The 23,068-nt window shown below is 44.3% G+C and overlaps 1 protein-coding gene across 1 annotated transcript in view; it reads left to right on the top strand.

Moving 5' to 3' along the window:
* Nucleotides 1-19,230, top strand: part of SPTY2D1 (SPT2 chromatin protein domain containing 1) — a 239,443-nt gene extending 220,213 nt beyond the window's left edge. The window contains exon 6 of the mRNA XM_085648050.1: nucleotides 17,832-19,230. Coding sequence (XP_085504176.1) covers nucleotides 17,832-17,934 — 103 coding nt within the window. The 3' untranslated portion in view covers nucleotides 17,935-19,230. The remainder of the gene's footprint in view (nucleotides 1-17,831) is intronic.
* The last annotated feature ends 3,838 nt before the right edge of the window (nucleotides 19,231-23,068 follow it).

Raw genomic sequence — 23,068 nt, 5'->3', positions numbered from 1 at the left:
ATGGACGAGTTACCTACCTTTGGTAACGATGTATCTGGTAGAGATACAGTCTAGTCGCATATTCCTTAATGCCCGCCCATCCTCCCTGTTCTGCGAGGAGCTTTTCAGGACGGGTTTCCTACATTCGCCTTCCTTCGGGTGGCTTTGTCTTCCTGCGGGGTGACATTTTCACTTCACACCTAGACGGGATGCTTTATTCTGTTTTGCTTGCTCTGCTCCACCCATTCTCGTGATTGGGTGGTATGCTCATGTGTCCTATTGCATCCCTACGCCCTGGGCCGTCCAGTGTGAGGTCTGTTCATGTTCACCCCCCTCTCCTCCCCTTTCTCCATTGGCCTTTTGGTCTCTTCCCTCCACTGCAGTCCATTGGTTTGAAGTCGACTGGCTCTGCCTCAGTCTATTATTCATTTACATATGACGTCCCTTTCTGGTCCTGACATGTGGTGTGTTGTCAGTGCTCCTGTGATCCGGACTTGTTGCCCTTCACAGTTATATGTTATGGTTGCTGACTTCCTGTCGTATGTCCTGATGTCTAGACAGGGTATTCTGTTGCAATGGAGTACCTCTCAGCCAAACTCTAAATCAGCCCCACAGGCCCATCTAATACAAATCAGTAATGGGTACAGTCCTACTTTAACCTTCGCCACTTCACTCATTCACCCTGTGGCCGTTGCGGTTTTAAAAGTTCGAACCCCCCGAATCTCACTGGCTAAGCTACTATACCTTTGGCTACCACTTCTGTGTTGTTGCCCTCCCACTGAGGCTTAGTCTGTGAACTGAGATGGATTTGACCCCCAAGCCTCTCTTCTGTACCAGGTTGTGCTGGTGGGGCTGGAATTTTGCACTTCTGGCACTCCAGCCCAGTTCCTGTGCAGAGCGAAGTTTCGTCACCTAAGCTGTCACTCTCTATACCAGTGGCATTCATGAGTACACTGGGCAGCCAAAGCCCCTGCTTACTGTTGATAACATATCAGTCTGAAATGAAGATGGTGAAACTCTGAGTGACCGCAGACATAGACTTTCACGCCACAACCCTCACCGCCCGCCCTTCTCTCGCTCAATACCTGAAGGTTGGTCTTTGTACATGGTAAACCATAAGGATTATGTCACTGGTCTCCTGTTGTTTGGGTCTTGTGTAAGCTGTATATTTACACCCATATGCTGTGTTGTTCACTGCACGTTTGCCAACCCTAGCTTTTATAGTGCTTGTTCAATAATAATAAGCATTGACTTTTCTTTGTTGGCAAACTATGAACAGTCAAATTGCTCATGGCCCAAATGGCATTTCCATCTAAATTGATATGCAGTGACAGTAAAAGACTCTAACAATGTGGTTTTGAGCTCTTATTCAGTTCTGGTTAAGCTTGTTATCAAATCTGAAGGCAAGTCATGGGATAAGGTTTTCAATATATTATTTACCAATTGTATGGAGAGGCGTACAGTTCCTGAGACTGGGCTCAGCAGTATTTTACTCTGCATGTTTAATGACTATTGCACACTGGTTAAGCCAACAACTTTGTCCTTTCAGTGGCGTTACCCCACTTTTAGGCTCTGTCAGTGCCTGTTGCTGTTCTGTATCAGCAAAAACAAAAAACATACATGTTTGCCCATGCAGAACATCAGCTACCCCCCCCCCCCCCCCCCCCCAAAAAAAAAGAACCGCAGTGTGAGTACTGACGCATGCATCACCATGCAGGCACTTTTGCACTTTTATACATTTTGATGCAGTGGACATTTTGTATTTTTTTTAATCCACCATTTCAGCTGGGAGGAGTGTTTAATTAAAAAATAAAAGCTGATGGGAAAGCAGCAGATGAGCTTTGGGGTGGTAGCATGGGAACAAGGATGTGAGGGGGGGGAGCAATAAATGAGGAGAAAAACTTGCACTCCCTTGAGGTGTCTGAAGGAAAAAGAAAGTGGAGTGGGGATTTGGATGGATACGTGTTAACCAATCGAAAGAATGTTTAAGAAGCTTGACTTAGGGAGGGACAAACATAAAAAGAGGAATAATGGGCATTGATAAAATTCAAGCAATGAGATTTACAAGAAAGCTAATCTGTGGTTAGCAAAGCCCTATAGTAAGTTGTCCACAATAGGGAGATCTAAAAATAGCATCCAGGCATTCAGCTTGTGTCCTAATGCCACTGGCAAGTTCATTTATATTCACATTTTTGTGCAGTTACACTGCATGTTCAACTAAGCAGTGTAGATTGAGTGGTATTGTGATGTTTCATACACCAATACAGAAATAAGAGGCGCAAAAGCGGCTGCCAATTTTTGCTGCTTTTGATGACTACAGTTAATCGCCACACATTGCGGGGAAACAAATTGACTGAGATTATGCTGGTATAAGAAATCAGGGTAGTAGTTGAGGAGATAGGTGCTCACCTCAGTTAATAACTGCAATCCTTGTCAGGGTGAATCCTCAAAGTCACTAACTGACCTTGAGCTCAACCCCCAGGTGCTCTGTCACACAGCAGACCGGCTTAACTGAGAGGCAATGTGTAAAGAATTTATGCGGCTCTAAAAACAGTAATAAAGTCAAAATACAAAACAATAAAAATCCCAAAATGAATTGGATTAATAAAAAAAATATATCGGGAAGAGGTGTGGCGCCGCGGCCAGGGCGACTGACTCCGGAATCTGGGGATCACGGTTCGATCCCCGGCGCCGCCGGCAGATTAGCCCAGCACCATGTGACTCTGAGCAATAGCTTGCTTAATCTTCCCGACGACCCCCAGCGCCTAGAGACCCTTACGGGTGATTTTTCCCGCTTTACAAAATGTGGATTATTATTATTATTATTATTATTATATAGCGCAAACTTGACCCGAAGTTTTCGGAGAGTTTGACATGAGCACCAGTTGCGTTACACAAGGACACATTCATTTTTAGGTCTCGCCTAGCGCAGTGCGCATGCACTGCTCTAGGAGAGGACATCTTGCAATCACTCAAGACCTTCACTCGTGCGTGTGGCGGCCTGCAGCTTGCGAGAGCGCGCAGGGGCACGCAGGGTGCCATCTGTTCTGTGTGGTCACTTTCACTTTCGTGGCCGCGCTTGTTTGAGAATGGCTCCCGCTTCCTAGCAGGCGAAAATAGTTTGTTGCCATGTATTGTATGCATTTCAGGTTTCCTTTGCATTAAGGACCCTGTGCAAGCAACATCAAAAGTATACCACAAAGTGATCATTTTTCTTTAGTCTTGTTATCATTGCAGCCACACCTCCATCTCCTTTGCTTGCTGCTCCCCTCCCTGTCCTTTAACCCTCCTGCCACGTTACTTTAACACCGTCTCAGATCTTGTATTTAGTGCGGCCGCACCTCCTCTGTACGAAAGCATTCCCTTTTCAACTTTGGAGTTGTAATTTTCCAGCAGTTTAACTCAACATCTTTGTTTATTCCACAGGTTCTGCCTTAATTAGGCACAACTGTTTTTACCACTACAGGTACCGTGGCTTGCGGCAAGTTGATTTAATACAGCGCCGCTGACCTAATAAACATTTCTCTCAGGTGACAGACGCAGCCTGAATTGTGCATTGTTCATTGCTAATCTGTCAGGAAGCTGCAGCGCACTTGAGGAATCCGTGTGCATTGCCTTGCAGTAGTGGCCGAACGGAATCGGACTTATTCTAAGAGTACATGCTTTTTGCTGTAATGCCCTTATGTTGTTAAATTATGGGTTTGAAGGCACCCAGTTGACAAGTTGCATCGTTATAAAATGGCCATACAGTTATCTGTCCAGGACCGGGGTTGTCCCGTCTAGTCATCCTTCTGTGTTCCGATAAACTATCCCTACCCACTTACCCCTTGTTCTCCATACAGTAATTGTATTTATATATAGTGTTTCCTACCCCTGACGGCATAGTAACAATATCCTTGTGTTTGAGGCATATGAGCTGTAGATCACACACTTATGCATAGATCGCCATTTGGTGTTGGGCCCGGATGTTTGCACTTAGTTGTTTTCCTGGAAAGTCTTTGGAAGTCACGGGGTAGGTGGCTCCTCCTTTGGACAATAGTGCGCATGGGCATCGACCTTTTCCGCCATCGAGCTCGGATGTGTTTATCGCGCTCCAGTTCGGTGCCAACTTTCGACGCGCAATCCTTCACTCTTTTCTCAGGTATTGTCTCGATCGTGTTCCCTACTCGACACGCATCTCTACAACCCCGACGTCTTCGATTCCGGTTGTCGAAGAAGGCCTTCGGGCCTACCTACGCTGGCTCATGGAAAAGACTCCTTTTAAAAAGTGTCCTCAATGTGGATCCAAGTTTCCACACACAGACCTGCATGAGGTGTGTAACCTCTGCCTTTCACCGGAGCACGAGGCCAGAGACTGCCCAGCTTCTGCCTCTTTCCGCTCCAAGAAAACTATCCGGGATCGTCTAGCTCGAACATGCATGGCTCAATCGTCGACATCCATTCCCGATGACATCTTCCAGGAGGGCGACTATGTACCAGAGCAGGAGCGGGTCGAAGAAGGCCTAGTCAGCGCCTCCAAAGTCGACTCTGACATCGAATACATCACCCCAGGGCAGCGGGTAGTAAGTAGTGATGTCGACCCCGACCCCCTCCACCCACTCCCGAAAAAGGCTTCGGTAACACCTTAGGGCTTAGGGGCACACCGGTGCAAGAATTCCCACGTCCCGCCTTCGGGCCCGACAAAGAAGTAGACACGTAAGCCTTCAGGCTACTTGGGCTCGAGTCAGCCTGCCGTCGGTGCCGAAACCCCAGCACCCAAAAAAACCTGTCGCCCCCCCCCTCCGTGCCGACCACTGGCTCCAAATCGCACTCTGCACCGAAACCTACTGGTACTGACCCCTCGACTCCGAAAAAGTCATCGAAACCGAGTAAAAAGCCACTACCAAAGAGTACAGGTTCTCAACCTACAGAACCGAAAAAACCCTCGGAACCAAAAAAACAACCGGTTCATCAGGCACCTTCAGAAATCAAGAAATCCCTCGATTCCAAGCCTAAACACCATAAATCGGCTCCAGATTCGGCGCCACACAAACTTTCGGAACCCAAAATGTCAGGACCAAAAGACCAACCTCCACAAGAAGAGCTTTTTCCACCGGATCCAACGCAAAAAACTCTTCTTAAAGACCCAAAAACAAGTCAACTAACTCTCAGCACCAAGAAGAGAACAATGGACATGCCTGTACTGGCTCCATCTCCACTAAAGAAGAGAGACATGGCTACATCTCCTCTCAGACTTCCTTCTCCACCTCCCCCTCCACACCACTCCCCTACTCTATCTCCACTCCCCTCACCATCTCCTCCACTTCAGGACGATGATGACACTTCTGGCGACGGAGGAGAGGGTGCAGACGATGAACCATTAGGGGATCCTAGTCAGCCTTACACCTCAGGCGACCCATGGGACAATTATGGCATGCCAGATGTCCCTGATGTGCCACAAGACTACATCTATTCCTCTAGACCTTCCCCTCCAGAGGACACTATGGGTTTCACCCAGCTCGTTCAGACAATACCACGGGGTAGCTCTACATACAGACCCTGTAGAGGAGGATTTTCTAATGGACACATTTGATACATCTCAAAGGTCCACTACTGTCCTCCCTATGTTAAAAGGGGTAATTAAACACACTCCTGAGGTGTTCAAAGACCCTGTTAGGGCTAGGGTTATTAACCCCAGAATAGAGAAAAAATACAAATCTGCCCCAGCAGACCCTGTTTACATCAAGGGACATATACCATTGGATTCCTTAGTGGTGTCCAACGCCAGAAAGAGGGCCAACTCACAAACATCAGGCGATGCTCCGCCTCCCGACAAGGAGTCAACACTCCTGGACGCTTCTGGTAAACGAACAGCATCACAAGCAGCCGACATATGGCTTATCGCCAACACACAAGCTTTGCTGGATAGATACGATAGGTCACTCTACGATGAGTTTGAAACCCTATTACAACACCTCGCAGACAAATACAAGGCAAAAGCCAACGACCTCATACAAGAGGGTAAACTTATAACAAACACCTCCATTCGTTGCGCTCTAGATGTGGCAGACACAGACTCCCGAGCCTTCAACACAAGTATCCTTTTACGTAGGCATGCATGGCTACGCATTTCAGGGTTTAAACCAGAAGTTCAAAATCCTATACTTAACCAACCATTTGATCAAGAGCATCTATTTGGCCCCGCCGTGGATTCATCTCTAGAAAAGATGAAAAAGACACCGACATGGCTAAATCAATCGGGGACCCTTGCAGTCGCAAGCTCCCAGACGTTCATTTTGTCTCTCCCATTATAAGGTTACCTCCAGAGGATATTCCTCTGACAACCCCTCCACGTCCTACAAATGTCTCACCCAAACAACCTTCACCAGAGGTTATCATAGAGGAGGCTACAGAGGCAATAATAACAAAGGCAGAGGCAAAACTAACAATACTCGCTCCGCCTCTACCCCCACCCAGTGACTTCCCTCCACTCCCCCCGGACCATTCCACTCCGGTTGGGGGAAGACTGCTACAATTCCCACCTGTCTGGAACAACATCACTACCGACAGGTGGGTGAGACAAATCATTCAAACCGGTTACTGTCTAGAACTCCCCTCTACCCCCCCAAACATATCACCCAGACAGCGCCCAATGTCAACAGAACATTTATCGCTGATAAAACAAGAGGTGCTTTCACTCCTACAAAAAACATGCAATAGAACCAGTTCCCCTGCATCATCAAAACACGGGAGTTTACTCCCTTTACTTCCTCGTTCCAAAGAAGGACGGAACCCTGAGACCCATCCTGGACCTCAGACCCCTAAACCTTTACATGCAATCAGACCATTTTCACATGGTCACACTTCAACAAGTCCTTCCTCTGCTCACACAAGGTTGATTTCCTTACCACCCTAGATCTCAAGGACGCCTACTTCCATATTCCCATTCACCCCACTGTAGGAGAGTAGGGTCTGCTTTCTATGTTCACCCCCACTTTTTGCTTTTGCTTTACTGGTTTACGACTTAGATGTGGCTGTGGGCCTGCTAATCAGACCCACAGCCCTGCTGTTCTCTCTCTAAATTGATACTATGTACTTTAGGTGCATAACCCATTTGGATAGGGTCACCTTATTGGCCCCTGTACAGTGTACCCTAGGTACCCAGGGCATAGGTGTACCCTAGGCCTACCAGGGGCTGCAGCATGTATTATGCCAGCCCTGGCCTGGCCTTCCACTTTGACACAACTGGCTGATCACTCAGCTGGGGCAAGGTCGTGTAATCACCCCTTGCTTAGGTGTAGTATTCCTATACCTAACTTACATATAGACACATGTGTACCTATCAGCCACTCCTATGGCAGGCCTTAACAATCCTGGAGGCAGAGTGCTTGGTAAAATGTGAGATGGTGCTCTAGCATGAGCTGAGCCTGTCTGCAGCTTTCGGAACCATGTCCTTATAGCTGTTCTATGATATAGCCTACCATATACTCTTAAAGTGCCTTATAATCTTAAACGGTTATGGTAACTATGGTTTGGCTTTATCGAAACATGTCGTGTAAGGTGTCTAACACTGTGGAATAATACCCCCATACCATTTCTGGACATGAGGATATTATTCCCCCCTTCTAGAGGGAAAGACATGTTAAAATCATACTTCACTGTTAGTCTCTGACCAAAGCCTCAGCATCACAAAATGGATGCTGCTGCCACGACACAAGTCTGACCTCCTGCTGCTGGGAGTGATCCCAGCCAGGGAGGCCTGGACAATAGGTTTCCTGCTTGGAGAGGTGCTAGCACCTCCCCAGACAGCCTTTAGTGTATTGGGGCAGGGTGGGCTGAAAGGAATGAGACATGCCTGGGGCACACAAGGTGTTCCTTGCATAGTCCAGTTCAAACCGGCGCTGGGGCACTCCAGCCCCAGCTCTGGCGCGAAACTGGACAAAGGGAAGTGGGTGTAACCACCCCCTCCCAGGTCCCACCCATAAGGCGTGACCTAGCAGGTAGTATAAGAGTGGGAGTTGGGCCTCAAGACTTTAGATTATCCTGAACCTGCAACTTGAACAGAAACTCTGGACCTTCGACATTCGACGAAAGAAGAAGACTGAAGAATCTCCCTTTTGGCCAAGGAGTGGCTACCCTGTGCAAACAGGCACCATCAAGAGACTACCCTTTGCTTTGCTAAAGTTCTACGAGGGACCGACTGCAGAGCCCGACCAGAGCCTTGACTTCCAGACTTCTCCGACCCTGATCCACATCCACAGCAGAGCTGAGATCCGTGGAGGCGACGAGAGACGTGGGACCGGCTACCTGGGAAAAGTGGCTAGTATCTTCAAGCGCAGCTTCTGAGGCACCCTCGAAGTTGTGCACCGGGGATTGAGAAGCCCCACCCCCAAGCACCATCTGCACCGAAGACCAGCCCCCCACACTCCACGAGTCCTGCGTGGGGCCCTTCTGCATTTTCCTGCTTGCCGCGTCTGTCCGGTTGCTTGCCCGCTGGCTAGTGGCCTTTGTGACGACGCATCCTGAAATCTTCTGCGCTGGTTTGGCTCCTCCAGACTGGCTCCCGCTTCCTTGCAAAAGAGAAGCACCCCAGACCTTCCTGGTCTGCACCAGAAGCAAGTCCTCCGTTCTTCGTGGGTTCCGCTTGCCAAGGCTTGGTGAGTCCTAGTCCAACTTGGACGCCGCCGACAGCAAGAGCCTTCGTGGGACAGCTCGCCTCCTGGTCGTCCTCGACGTTCCCTGGTCCTCGTGGCTGCAGCAACAAGCTTCACCTTCACCTGCAATCTTCACGACAACGCCTGGTTCCTTCCTGGTTCCACGTGGTCACTGGCTAGTGACCTTGACTCTGTCCCCTCTGCTTGCAGGTATCCTTCCTTCCTGATCCCAGCCTTGGGATCCACCAGACACTCTTCACTGACTGCCTGTCAGCATCTTTCTTCAGGCATCCATAGGAGTCGACGACGAAACCCGACGCAACTTCACCCCTATGCACCCGCAGCCTGTGGGCTAGGTAACTTGGGTACTCCGGTGCTCATCAGGATAGTGACTATCCTAGTGTCTAGTTTTCCAGTCTCGACTTCCTAGCTACTCCGGAAGTGTCCTAAATCTATCTATTTCTAAACTGTACTATTGCTAGTGACTCTTACGCATTACGCGTGAGTGTTTCCACTCTGCACCTGAATCCCGTGGGCCTCCCACTTCCTAACCTTTGGTAGTATAGTGTAGCCCCAGCGATTGCCTAGGCCTATCCTATTTCCGTGACAGTGGTCCTTATACCACTTACTTAGTATATGGTTTGCGTGGCCCCTAGGGCCTAACTGTATTACTTACCTGTGTGACTCAATGTATGCATAAATAAGACTGTGTTGTACTTACCTCTAATCTCATAAAGAGTGCTGAGGGTTTGACTAGAATAAATACACTTTATTTTATATATATATCTGTTGTGGTGTCCTTTCATTTGGTATTCAAGGGATTATATATGGTATCACAGCTGGCTTCACATGCCATTCAGAGTTTAGCCTAAGACTGCTCTTGTCCATGCTACCACTAGGATAGCTGGTCTATAAGGTTGACTTTACAACCAATCACCATAAGGGTATTTGGACTGATATAAGGTGTACACTAGAACTAGTGACATCATACATCAGGCCAACTTCTCACACCCACTCACGAGAAATATCTCAGATTTGTAGTGGACGGTCAGCATTACCAATTCAAGGTTCTCACATTCGGAGTCACCACAGCACCCAGAGTCTTGACAAAATGTCTAGCAGTAGTTGCAGCTCACCTAAGAAGACAACAAATTCACGTCTTCCCATACTTAGACGACTGGCTCATAAAAGCCAAGTCATACAGCCAGGGTGTAAATCACAGACACGCCACAATCCAACTACTTCATGACTTAGGATTCACCATAAACCTCACAAAGTCTCACCTACAACCGTTCCACATCCAACAGTATCTCGGTGCAACAATAAACACCACAAAAGGCCTTGCATATCAGTCCACCCAGGATAGCAAGTATACAGAGTCTCATTACAAAATTCCAACCACAACACTCGCTTCCAGCTCGAGTGTTCATGCAGCTCATAGGGATGATGACCTCTTGCATATTCATAATACCTCATGCCAGACTCCACATGCGTCCCCTACAGGAATGCTTAGTACGTCAGAGGAACCAGGCTCAAGGTCAGCTGACAGATCTGGTGTCGGTGGATGGCCGCACGCATCGCTTTCTGCAGTGGTGGAACACACAAAACCTTTCCAAAGGGCGACCATTCATAGAGCCGGTTCTACAGATTGTACTAACAGCAGACGCATCGCTCCCCGGCTGGGGAGCGCTTCTATTCCATCATACCATGCAAGGCAAATGGACACCTCAGCAAAAATTACTCCACATCAATCACCTGGAGTTACTAGCTATATTTCTGGCATTAAAATCATTCCAGAAACAAATATCAGGCAAAGCTGTCCTAGTCTGCACCGACAATATGACAGCAATGTACTATATACAAAAACAATACGGGACACACTCCCTACAGCTCTCTCAATTAGCGCAGAGTATATGGAGGTGGGCTATTCCTCAAAACAAAATTCTCCTAGCCCAACACGTTCCAGGAGTACAAAACAGCATAGCGGATCTGTTAAGTCGTCAGACACAACAGATTCACGAGTGGGAACTTCATCCACAAGTTCTTCAACCTTTTTTTCCAAATGTGGGGGCTGCCAGAGATAGACCTCTTCGCCACACATTACAACACAAAATGCCCAAGCTTCGCCGCCAGATATCCACACCCATTGTCCAAAGGCAATGCAATATGGATTCCGCCTCTCCCACTCATTCCATTGGTGGTACGCAAACTGCAGCAACACTCACTGACACTCATCCTAGCTGCTCCAACATGGGCCCGACAACCATGGTACACAACACTGCTGGAACTATCAGTAGTCCCGCACTACGAACTACACCTCTCCCCACGCCTCCTAACTCAGAACCGTGGAGAGATCAGACACCTGGGCCCAGCACAGCTCAACCTAGCGATCTGGCTCCTGAAGTCTTAGAATTTGGTTACCTTAACCTACCCCCTGACTGTATGAATGTTATCAAAGGGGCTAGACACCCCACCACTAGAGCCTGCTATGCAGCCAAGTGGAAAAGATTTGTAATATACTGTAATAACAGCATCAATCCTTTAGATGTGTCTATTCAACACATCCTATGTTACCTACTACATCTTCAAAGGTGTAATCTAGCATACACATCTATTAGGTTACACCTCGCTGCCATAGCAGCTTACTTGCAAAATAGACAACACTTGTCAATACTCATAGTACCTGCCATTAAAGCATTTATGGAAGGCCTTAAAAGAATCATTCCTCCTAGGGTACCACCCTCACCAGTGTGGAATTTAAACATTGTCCTCAAAAGACTAATGGACCCTCCATTTGAATCTCTGCATAAATGCGAGCTACAATTTCTTACATGGAAAGTCTCTTGCCTTGTGGTCATTACTTCTCTTAGAAGAGTCAGCGAGCTACAAGCACTAACTATTCAAGAACCATTTTTACAACTCCATCATAACAAAGTGGTTCGCAGGACAAATCCCAAATTCCTTACTAAAGTTATCCTTTTCATCTTAATTAGTCTGTTGAGTTGCCAGTATTCTTCTCGCAACCACAAACAGTCGCAGAAAGAGCTCTTCATACTCTAGACGTAAAAAGAGCACTCCTTTATTATATTGACAGAACAAAACCTTTTCGCAAAACAAAACAACTTTTTGTATCCTTCTCACCACCACATAAAGGCAATCCCATATCAAAATCTGAGATTGCAAGGTGGATTGTCAAATGTATACAAATTTGCTATCACAAAGCAAAACGTACATTATCTATTCCCCCTAAATCACACTCTACCCGAAAGATAAGGGGCTTCAATGGCTTTTTTATGGAACCTTTCCTTAGATGACATCTGCAGTGCAGCTACGTGGTCTACACTGCACACATTCACAAAACACTATTGTGTAGATGTGCAGGCAAAACAACAAGCTAGTGTGAGCCAAGCAGTACTTAAAACACTATTTTAAACTACTGCAACAGACACTGGTAATCGCCGCTAAGGAGGGGTACTGCTATACAATCTATGCATAAGTGTGTGATCTACAGCTCATATGCCTCGAACGGAAAATACTACTTACCAGTATGCATCTGTTCTTGGCATGTAGAGCTGTAGATCCACATACGTCCACCCACCTCCCTGGCTACCTTTATCTGTTCCAGTATTATCTTACTTAGATACAGCATACATAGGCATCTTTTCTGTTTCTTCCAAACTCCATCATTTCCCTTCTTGGCGAAAAAACAATCTGACGATGGAGTCGATGCCCATGTGCACTATTGTCCAAAGGAGGAGCCACCTATCCCGTGACTTCCAAAGGGTGTTCAGGAGAACAAGAAAGTGCAAACATCCGGGCCCAACACCAGATGGCGATCTATGCATAAGTGTGTGGATCTACAGCTCTACATGCCAAGAACAGATGCATACTGGTAAGTAGCATTTTCCTTTATTGACGAGCAGTAAGGAGGTGGGGCTCTCCCACCTACTTGGCGTCCATTAGTGGATGAGCTGCTCCGTCCATGGGCTTATGCCCCCGCAAAGCATACTTAGACTCTTTATTAGCAGCCCAGAACAGCACTATAATAATACAGCCTAGAATCCCACTGTCATTCCAGCTGTAGGCTCCAAAAACAGCAGTGGACTACATGTTCACTTGCCTTGCACATACACACCTCACATTGGCAACAGCCTGTCTCTCAGTGACATTATGACCGAGAGCCCCACACTGACAGCCTAGATTTCAGCTATTGTTTTCCCTGCGCCATCGCTTTTCATTGCGGCTTCACATACTTCCACTGCACTGCAAACCAAAAACATAAGTAAAGGACATTGCCATTTACTACACCAATAGATGTAACTCTCGCAAATGCGAGGCCTATTGGCATAGCCAATGCTTGTTTTTGTTTGGCACAGGGAAATTAAGTGGTTTACCCAAAATCACAGTATGTTGAGCATCGTCGCCGAGACTCGAACCTGGTTCTGCTGATTTGAGGTAGACTGCTCTAGCCGTCAGGCCACATCCTCTCCGCAAATAGGGTTCAATTTAATGAACAATATAGCACTAAAATTACATAAATCTAATAAGTGGAACTGGGAATGTGAATTTTTTACATTTTAAGTAAGCACTTAAAGACTCGCAGGGTGGCAAGCAAAGGCCACCAGGAGGGTCCAGTCCAAGTTCAGTGGCCAACGGTGCACTGGGCAGTTATAGAAATAGGCCTCTTGTATCTTGTTGTGTCGCTGTAGCTTTATCAGGAGGTCAACCTTGTGACTCTGGGCATCCACTTCTTTGTCCTGGGTACAAGAGGGACAGCAGGGCTAGTCTTCTTGGCTCTTATCAGGTCTGAGACCGCAGGTTTAGTCCACAGGTCCAGCCAGGAATGTTCTGAAATGTGTGCCTGGGGGTGGCACATTTATGCCTGGCTTGAGCTAGCGGGTGGAAATGTCCGCAGGCCAAAATCCTAACCAATGGGGTAAAAGTATGCAGGACTAACCTAACTCACTTTAGGCATTTTCAAGATCTTCGAAGACTTCAGCCACACTAATCTTGGACTTGGCCTCTGAGGGCCAGGGATGTGTGTGTGAAATGTACTATGGTAGTTATAGATGTCCTCCCACACCTAATACCTAAATACTGTTTTAGCCATGGCCTGTACCTCAATTTTTCAGCAGCCAGATAGGAGATACACAAAAAATAATTGGGCATACTTTCCTCTTCTTTGAATTGTGCCCCATGTGTTTATATGTAAGCCCAACAAACCTGTCAAACAGGCTGCAACAGTATAATGTCAAAAGGTGGCCCACTCTGATTGGGGCTTGTCTGGCTGGGTGGGGGTGGGGGGCGGGGCAGGGGCAATGAAAGACCCCAGGATACCTGTCAATCAGGATGTGACATTCAACCAAGATTTGACACTTTAATGTGAAAAATGATCCTCCTGTCCTCACCCTGCTTAGTCTATCAAGTTCAGATAGGTCATCCCTGACCATTTAGGTCAACCTATTGTTTGTTCCCAGGACCAGGTTCGCACCTCATTCATGCCTATTCAGTACTAATTATTGGCTGGCACAGGTAGAAGAGCAAAATACAGATTTAGCTTCCAGGGACCTCCGTCTGGGGTAACTCTAAAATCCTCTTTCTACAGTATTAGTTACAAATCTGACTCCACCAATGATTTTGGCTTGTAATTAATATTATAACAAGTCCAAAAATTGAAATTGTAGCTGTTTCCTAGGCAGAGATAACGTTTATTAAACTTAATATCGTATCCTAATGCTCTCCTATAAAACAATCAAACCTGCTAAAGTGAAAATAGCTTTTAGGCTATTGTCACTGTATAAGTACATGTATGCCATTAAACATTTACATATCTTACTTTCAAATACTATGCAGTCTGCCTTATGGGCAGTAAGGCCTACTTTGGCGTTACCGTTTAATATTTAAAAGGAGTTTTGAGGCCAACAGTTTATTTTGACAGGTCGAAAGTTTAAACCTGCACAGTTGTGCTATTGTCTCTGCAGTGGGTTGCACAATGGGTGCTGCAGCTTAATAGTAACATTTAACTTGGAGGCCCTGGATACACTCGGTACCATATACTAAAGAATTATAGGTAAGTTGAAGATGCCAATTAGGGGTATGCTAATTTCACCATGTTGAAAGGAGTTGCACACACATTTTACCACTGGTTAGCAAGGGTAAAATACAGAGCTCAACAGCAGCAAAAATCTGCGGTTACTCCCTGCAAAACATAGTAATTTCGTACACCTACGGAAAGCTGTATCTAGCGACAGGAATTCTTGCAGATATCTGTGTTTGGGTTTGATGAGATCTTTAAAAGAGCTCTTGGAGAAAGTCCCTACTTCCCATGTGTTGGGCCAGAAAAGTGTGCACCTCTTCTCTGAGTGTCCCAGCTGCAACGATATTTGGATCACTGATGCTCCTTTTTGGTCATGGGCGAACACGGATCATGCGTGTGCATTATGACATAGGCCTGTCTCAAGGATTGCGGTCTTGTTGGAACGGGAGGAGCATCTAAAGTGCTACCTTCACAGTGGTAAAGGGCTGCTGTCCTTACTAGGAGTTAATTGGCATGAGCACGGTGGTTGGGTGGCATCATACCTTGTTTTAGTAATAATGTTCAGTATGAACTGGCCTTTTTACCTGTGCCACTGAAGTAGGGCCTATTGGCCTGCTTGTATATTGTTAAAGTAATGTGTGATTAACTCACCATTTGTCTACATCTTATTATTATATAATGCTGTGCAGCACGAGTGTTTGTGCGATGTGATGTATGTTTGCCGGTGACTGGTACAATACATGGTGGCCTGTGGGTACTCTTATTCAAAATCCAAGGTCTTAGAAAGACCTGTCCCAACACATGGAAAGTTTGTGGCTTGCAGTATACTTCCTAAAGTACTGTTGGAGTTTATTCTTCCATATAGAAGATTAATATTCTACATAGTACGTGATATGTTTCTTTCACAGTGCACTCTCAAGCTGTCCATGGTAAAGTGTGAGTAAGTCATGTAGTCTTGAATTTTTCTTTGTATTCCAGACTTATAGTTTTGTGTTTATGTTTAACAAGCAAGTCCAATAAAATAGAAATTGATTTCCAGCCCATGCCTGACCGGAGACAAATGCAAATGCAGATTTTGGGAATGAGTCGAAAGGCCGACTTCTAAAATAGTGAATCTGTGTATATAAGTTGCTAGGAAGCATCAAGGAGTACGACCAAAAATAGCACCCGTCATTATTCACAACAGCCCCTTGTTTGATTGTCTAGGCAGCAGGAAATGTTTGCAAGAGCTAAGAGTATAAAAACTTGACCAATAGATGCCCATACTTGTATATTAATCCCAGTATGTTTCACACTAAAAATACTTGTAAGTAATCGATTTTTGCTTTTCTTGGATGAAGCTTCAATAATGCCTATTGCCCCAGCCTACTTCGACTGTGTACAACTCACAAACAATAGGAAAGACAGTAAGAGGCAAGTCGAAAGCCCAGTTGGTGTGTGGGGTGGGGCAGGGGGGACCTTGGGTTTTGTCACCAAGGCATCTTTCATCATTGTCGAACTGAGACAGAAAAGAGGCCCAGCCACCCCAAAAAAAAAAGTTGCCCCCATTAGTGAATTCTAAAGTCTAAAATGAGCCTCATGTATACATATTGGGGCAGTTTGAATTTGTAGAAACATGCAGTACAAGTGTTTTGCAAGTTATGGAAGACTGTATGGATTCTAGCTTGCTGCCGTAAATGTTTATTTTAATATTCGGGAAATCGGTTGTAAAACCTGGCCCAGCAGACCATAAAACAGGCTCACACAAACAAAAAAACAGTCCATGCAATGACCTGTCATACCAGCCCATCGGGCACTGCATGAATTCAACCCTGTCCTTCAGAGCAATATGAGGCATCAACGATGTTATCTGCTACATGGATCCTATAACCTGGATGGTGTGTGGGAGGGGAGCCATGAAACTCACCACAAATACAGGGTATCTTAGAATGTAGCCCCCTTGCTCGCTTTTAATCAATTATTACAAATGAGTAGTGATGCCATTTTCTTCATGCAGGCATGTTGTGAATTTAGAACACTTTAGATGAGATAATATATTTAGGCAAACAATTGCCTACATATATTTCAGAAAAAATATTTTTGGCACTCCAGTTCAACTTTATGTGGAATATTCCGATGGATACTTCTACTTGCAGATTCCTCACTTCATGAATATCACTAAGACGCCAGACTGCATTGAAAAAACTTGAACTAGCTCTCCTTCACCAGCAGATGGCCCCAGAGCTCAAGCTTTACTCTAGTGCCTGCCTGGATGCGCCGTCATGGAGCCATACATAGCATACACAGTAGGATGATGGACGGAGCACTGAAACTTTTCAAACACTCAACCCCAGTCACTATTCGATCTGGGTTAAATCCATCATCGTTCTTCTGCTCACTTCGCGACCCCAGTTCAGGCCCAGCCATATGTAAATCAGTCTTGACCCTGTTCCTCATGAGAACAGTCCAGCCCGAACTGCCAAGCCAGGTCCTCCCCGGACTGGTAAAAAGCATCCTGGGACCAGTTTTGGGGTACCACTCCCCCATCAACCAGGCTAGATTGAATCCAGTGATAAAGTGAGAAAAGGACCCACGTCTGGGCATACCCATCCAACTTTCGGGCGAACGACGCAAACCTAATAGGATGATGGACGGAGCACTAAAACTTTTCAGACACTCACCCCGTTCACTATTAGATATGGATTAAATTCCTCATCATTCTTGTGTTCACTTTGCCACCCCAATTCTGACCCCAGCCATATGCTAATCAGTTTCGACCCTGTTCCTCATGGGAACAGTCCAGCCCGAACTGCCAAGCCAGGTCCTCCCTGGACCGGAAACAAGCATCCTGGGACCGGTTTTGGGGTAACACCCTCATCAGCCAGGCTACCTTGAATCCAGTGGCAAAGTGGGCAAGGATATTTTTCTTGTATTTTTTTAATGTCCATTTTAAATGTAATAGCCGCAGCATTCATGTCTAATATTTATAGAAAAGGAGAAAAGAACCATCAGAAGGGTACTTGAATTTATGTATACTTCTAATTGTCGATTTGCCATGAACTTTTGTATACTAAATCTTTTATGACATCAGCGGGATATGAAATGTTTTTGTGATGTGTAACTTGACTTTGCTTTTGAAAAAGCTACAAACAAAACGTGAAGATTTTAATAAATGTGTTCCTTTTCTTCGTTATCTGTGGCAGTTTGCGGCTAGGTGTACAAGAGGACCTGGAAGAGATGAAACGTGAGGAAGAAGAACTGAAAAGGAAATTCAAACAACAAGCAAAGAAACTGAAAAAACGATAGCAAGAACCACCCCCCCGCCCCCTTTTTTTTTCGTTGGACTTTCAGATTTATTTATTGTTCTCAATTGTTTCTCATATTATTTTCCTTACAGCTTTAATTAGTATTTTTGAAATGAGGATTGAAGCCTCTCGCATCAGCTAAAACGTCAGAAAAGCACACCTTCTGTTTAACCACGAATATTTATTTGTAATGTAGTGGAGAAATAATTTAAAAACAATCGTGTAAATAAATTGGCCCCTTTATTGGAATTGTAAGTACTTACCTTTTGCCTAATAGTGCCTACAATTCTGTTCAAATCCCCTTTGCTGAGCGTCATTGTATAATTTTAGTTTGATCCTGTATAAGAAATGTTTAATGTGTATGTTGATCTTGAGTAGTTTTATACTCAGTTTGTCTTTTTTTCTAAGCAGTCCTCCACTTTAAGTGATAAATTATCTTGCGTTGTATGAACATGTGTACTGCAGCTGGTAAATGGGTAACCTGAACTGCAGCTGGTAAACGGGTATAACACGTGAATTACAGACAACTGTTGCAACATAGTTAAAAACCTTATATTTAAGCAGTAATGTCTGATGAGAAAACGCCTCAGGTGTTAGTTTCTTTCGTATTATCTATCCCCTTTATGACGAAAGCAGACAATTGGTGTTGTAATTTTTTCTATTCTAAGCACTTTGATTGAAAGCTATGTCTTATACTGAATAAGCGTTTTTGAGTGGGCATAGAGTCCAATCCTAGAAATTGTGTTTGAAGATCTCTCGGATATGATTCCTTTTGCACCTCACTATGTTGTCATGTATTCCCAAGTGTTCTGTGACCGGCTGTTAAAATTGAGCTCTGAAGCTTACATAGGTAATACTTAGGCAGTGTGTTTATATTTCAGTATAGACGCATGCTAACACAAAGCAGAGCTAGTGGAAAGTTATTGCCATTTTGTTTTCCTATGGTGTATGTCACTGTTCTGCAATACATCTTAAGCTAGATGTGAGCTAGTGCACTGTAGTTCTAAAATGACATCTAATGTCAGAGCCTGCATTTGTTACCCTAGGACCCCCCGTACATCTTTGTGACATACAGATTGATTATCCCTAGATAAGATTAAATTAAACCTTACAAATGTTGAACCAATTTACACAGATTAAATAGATGAGGAGCCTGATGCCTCTAAAACTGGGCTTTTCAGATTGTGTGGGGGTTGAGTGTTTTATTTTGATATGCATTCGTAGTTGAGTGAATGGAACTATATTGTATGTTTCCTTTGTCTAGCTTTACAGAGTATAAATATTTATAAAAGAAAAAGTTGCAGTTTGCTTGCATTTTCCGTTTTTCATACTAAAGGCGAGTGTGACAAGTGTGGGGACATGAAAACTGATGCTATGTTTAAAAAAATGTTTGTCCAGCCTTGCTCCCCTCCCCCAATTACTACTGTTGAATATCAATTATTGAAGCAGAATTTAGTTGTAGTTTTAAGGTTATGGAAGGAGCTTGGGTGTTCCAAGTCAGTAATCATTGAGAATGTGGTGAACTCCAGCAGTCAGAGCGTTGTGCAAATTCAAAAACGTTCACATCTATTTTCCATCTTTGACATTATTATTTAGCAAGAAGAATCCGAAAGCCAATGCTTTTATGAGTTTTTGAGTAAGGCTTCTCTGCACATGGATACTTATTGTGTTTTTGCTTAGTTTTTCCATGCATGCTCTGGGCAGTTCAATAATTCACCAAAACTGTGTTAATCAACACATTTCTTTGGTGGTTGTAGTGTCTGTGCTTAGTTAAAAGTGGGGTGGGTGATTGATCACCATCAGTCCAGGACACTGTGCTTCATTCTCAAAACTCGCAGATGCACAGCAAGTTTCACTGACTGGCATACATGCCTCTTTTCCTCCATTAGTTTTGCAAAGCCACGTTAGGTGTTCCTGTTCAGTTACTACTCACTTTTTGTGTGAGAACACCGACATTCTGTGTAAAAGTGTTAAGATTTTCATGAGTTAAAGCGAATTAGCAAGTACTACAAATGGTGAAACAAGTTTACATATAGATTACCAATTTTGATTTTAGAACGGTGCAATTTCTCAAAAAATATAGCTCTATGAAGTGTTATCTTAATTTGCTATTCATACTTTGTTGGTGTAACTAGTTGATCTTTCTGTAGTCATTCACACGTCTCATACTTGACTATTGTTCTGAAAAGTAGTGCCTTGCAGTTTGGTCGTCTTGTAAATTGCTGAGAAACGCTGTATTAACTGAACACAGATGGTGAATTGATCATCATTTCTTTGAACAACAGACTGGCTTTTGATTCCCACCAGGACAGATGTTCTCCTCTGATAAAGATAGTGATAGAACGCCAGAAAACAAAAAGGATGTAATTGTTTGATGCAGCAAACAGTGGGCATTTAAAACAAAATAAATGAAATGACAGAACCATAATATCCTCCAAATGTATCCCCTAGGAAAGACGTAGTGGACAGAAAAGGTTACAGATGTGTGTCCTCCGTAAAGCAGCAATGCTACAGGGCCCATACAATGAGTGTAGTGGAGTTCGGCATTTGCTTTTGTGCCTCATTTAACTGGATATATGGTGGAACATCTCTTTTGTGCATTGTTGCTTGAGAAATATTAAAATTAACTATGTGTAAAATCATGAACCGGTAAATATCAACGTGTTTAAAGTGCACTGAGAGATTACATGTGACTTCATAAACAGTAGCGAACCGTAGGTGAAAAAAATCCCATTCAAACACTTTGGTTCGTTTTAGTATTGTATGTGTTGCTTGGACGCAACCAGTTGAGTTGTACTCCTATCCGAGAAGAGAAGTGTTTTGGGCAGCCAGCAAGCACGTGGAGTAGGCTATGGAATATATAGCTGAATACAACCGCAGATGATTTCTGTTGCTAACAACCAAGGCGATTATTGACTGCCAAGACCTCACAGCAATGAACAGCACCTGTTGGAAGTATCTGTTTTGTATTCTTCCTCCATATTGAACATAAGTAGCATCAGTAGCAGGGTTTTTTCCACCGAGATGTTCCAAGTGACATTATAGGCAATTACAGCAAAGCTCGAGTTGTTTCTGTCATTTGCACCCCAAAATAGTGTTGTGTGAGTGGAGGATTTTGTTGTTGTAAAATGTTCCATTAATTGCGAAATGGTAAGTGGAAATTCCAATAATCTTTATGATCATGACGATGAAGGAATGTGAATGGACCCTGTTTGAATGAGTCCTCGAATACTGTTTGAATTTATACATGGAAAAATAGAAGTGATGTGGTCACTGGAAGTAAATCTATAGCACTAGAGTGTTAACTATTTTCAGTAGTGACTGAAATACTACATGTCAATAGTGATAGGGATGTTCTGTTGTTTTTCTATTCAGCCCCCTCCTTGCTCTGGTGGATCTTGTACTAAATTCAGGATGCTACAGACAAATCTAATCCTGGGAGAAATGGAAATCATTAATTGATAATTTTATAAATATATGTGTGATCATTTATTTTATTTAAAGTTTATTTATTGTGGAACAAACCATTTTAGAGTATGATAAAGTAGGCAATTGGATGGATTAATTTATTCAGTAATTATTTTAAAGGTAATGCCAGAAGTGCAGAAAATTATATATAATTATAATATCAATAGGACAGTTTGTGAAAACACTGAAGTGCTGAATTAGCCAACCGAATTCTGGTCCTGATATTCTGCATACGAATATGTATTGTATTATGCTGGTATGTTTTTCTTGGTTGGGAGACGAAACTTTGCGGTAACAATGTGTTCTTGGATCCGCTTTTCACAGTGGGGTTTGCTCGTGACTGCTGCACATCCGAGATATCCAGATTTGGCCGACGCTCTGAGACTTCTGTAATATCAGTAGCAGGGTGTCACTTTTTGTCCACTGCTTTTCTGTGGCAGCCATGTCTTGCAATGCTGTGTCAGCATGAATGAATCCTCTATGGGCTAGAGGATGTTTGCTACTAGCATACATTTGTGTGTGCCATTGTTTCTTTTGCTGTAGGTGCTGTACAAAATAAGCAATATTGTCAGAGGGAAGGGCAGTTGTTCTCTAAAGGTGTCATCACTGGTTCCCAAGGCACATCTGATTGATGAAATTCTATCTTCAGTCAGTAACCATGTGAGAGGGATTCCCTTGCAGGACAAGGTCACTTTTTCCAACAGCAACACTCTGCTCCAAAGAAGCAAGCTAATGGAAAGAATCGAATAAATCTTGAGAGAAGACAGTGGTTCGCTGATATTGCATAACATACCATACAGCACAAAATGTGTTTATGTGTAAATTCTGCCCAAATGGAATTCAGGTTGAAATAGGATGGAAGAGTGTATTTGAAACAGTATGATTTTCATTACTGCTCTTCCGATATAGCTGCCTTTAATAAGAGCATCCCCTTGGATGAGCTCAGTTCCTAATGTATTTTACTACCTGCGATAGTCTCAATTATCTTTACTGGGGATGGTTGTACCTCCAGCCTAGCATCAGCTTTCAAAAGGCCTGCAATAGAAGCAAGTAAATATTTTCAAACTAACCATTTTGGCCATGATGTGTGAAGATCAGTGACTGATACTGGTTCCGCTAATTGGCACCGTTGCAAGGGTCATACTTTCCAGGGATATACTAACATGACTCTTCGATTTGACACCTCTCTCAAGGAAACCCATATAGGCGGCAATTCAAATGGAGAAGTACACCCATAAAACTACCTAGGGTAGTGCCCAGTGTCGATCACCCTTCATTAGTTGGAGAACTAACACAGTTGTGTAGGACAGATGCTTGACACCCTACCTTTCAACTATCTGATAGTCACCCTTCAGAAGCAATGGTATGCCAGAGGAAATCAGCAGTCGGTAGGAGTGGAATTGCCTTTTATGCCATTATTATTTTGGCAGGACGTTCTTGCTTCTGGGATCACTATCAGTTTCTCCCTGCCAGCCATCTTCCAGTTCCTTTGCAAGAGGTTTCTGTATTTAATTTGGACTGCTCTCCAATAAGTCACTCTTAAACCGTGCTAGAAGTACCTGCTTATACTACCACCAAAGGGAAAAAGAGGGGCTTTACGGGGCTCACGCTTGCCCTTACCAACTCAAACAAAAACAAAAATTGGTGTGATACCCTCCGAGAAATGC

This window comes from Triturus cristatus, chromosome 3_2, assembly GCF_964204655.1.
Source record: "Triturus cristatus chromosome 3_2, aTriCri1.1, whole genome shotgun sequence".
Taxonomy (NCBI): Eukaryota; Metazoa; Chordata; class Amphibia; order Caudata; family Salamandridae; genus Triturus; species Triturus cristatus.
The sequence above is the reverse complement of the archived record's forward strand: the minus strand, read 5'-3'. Positions and strand labels throughout refer to the sequence as shown.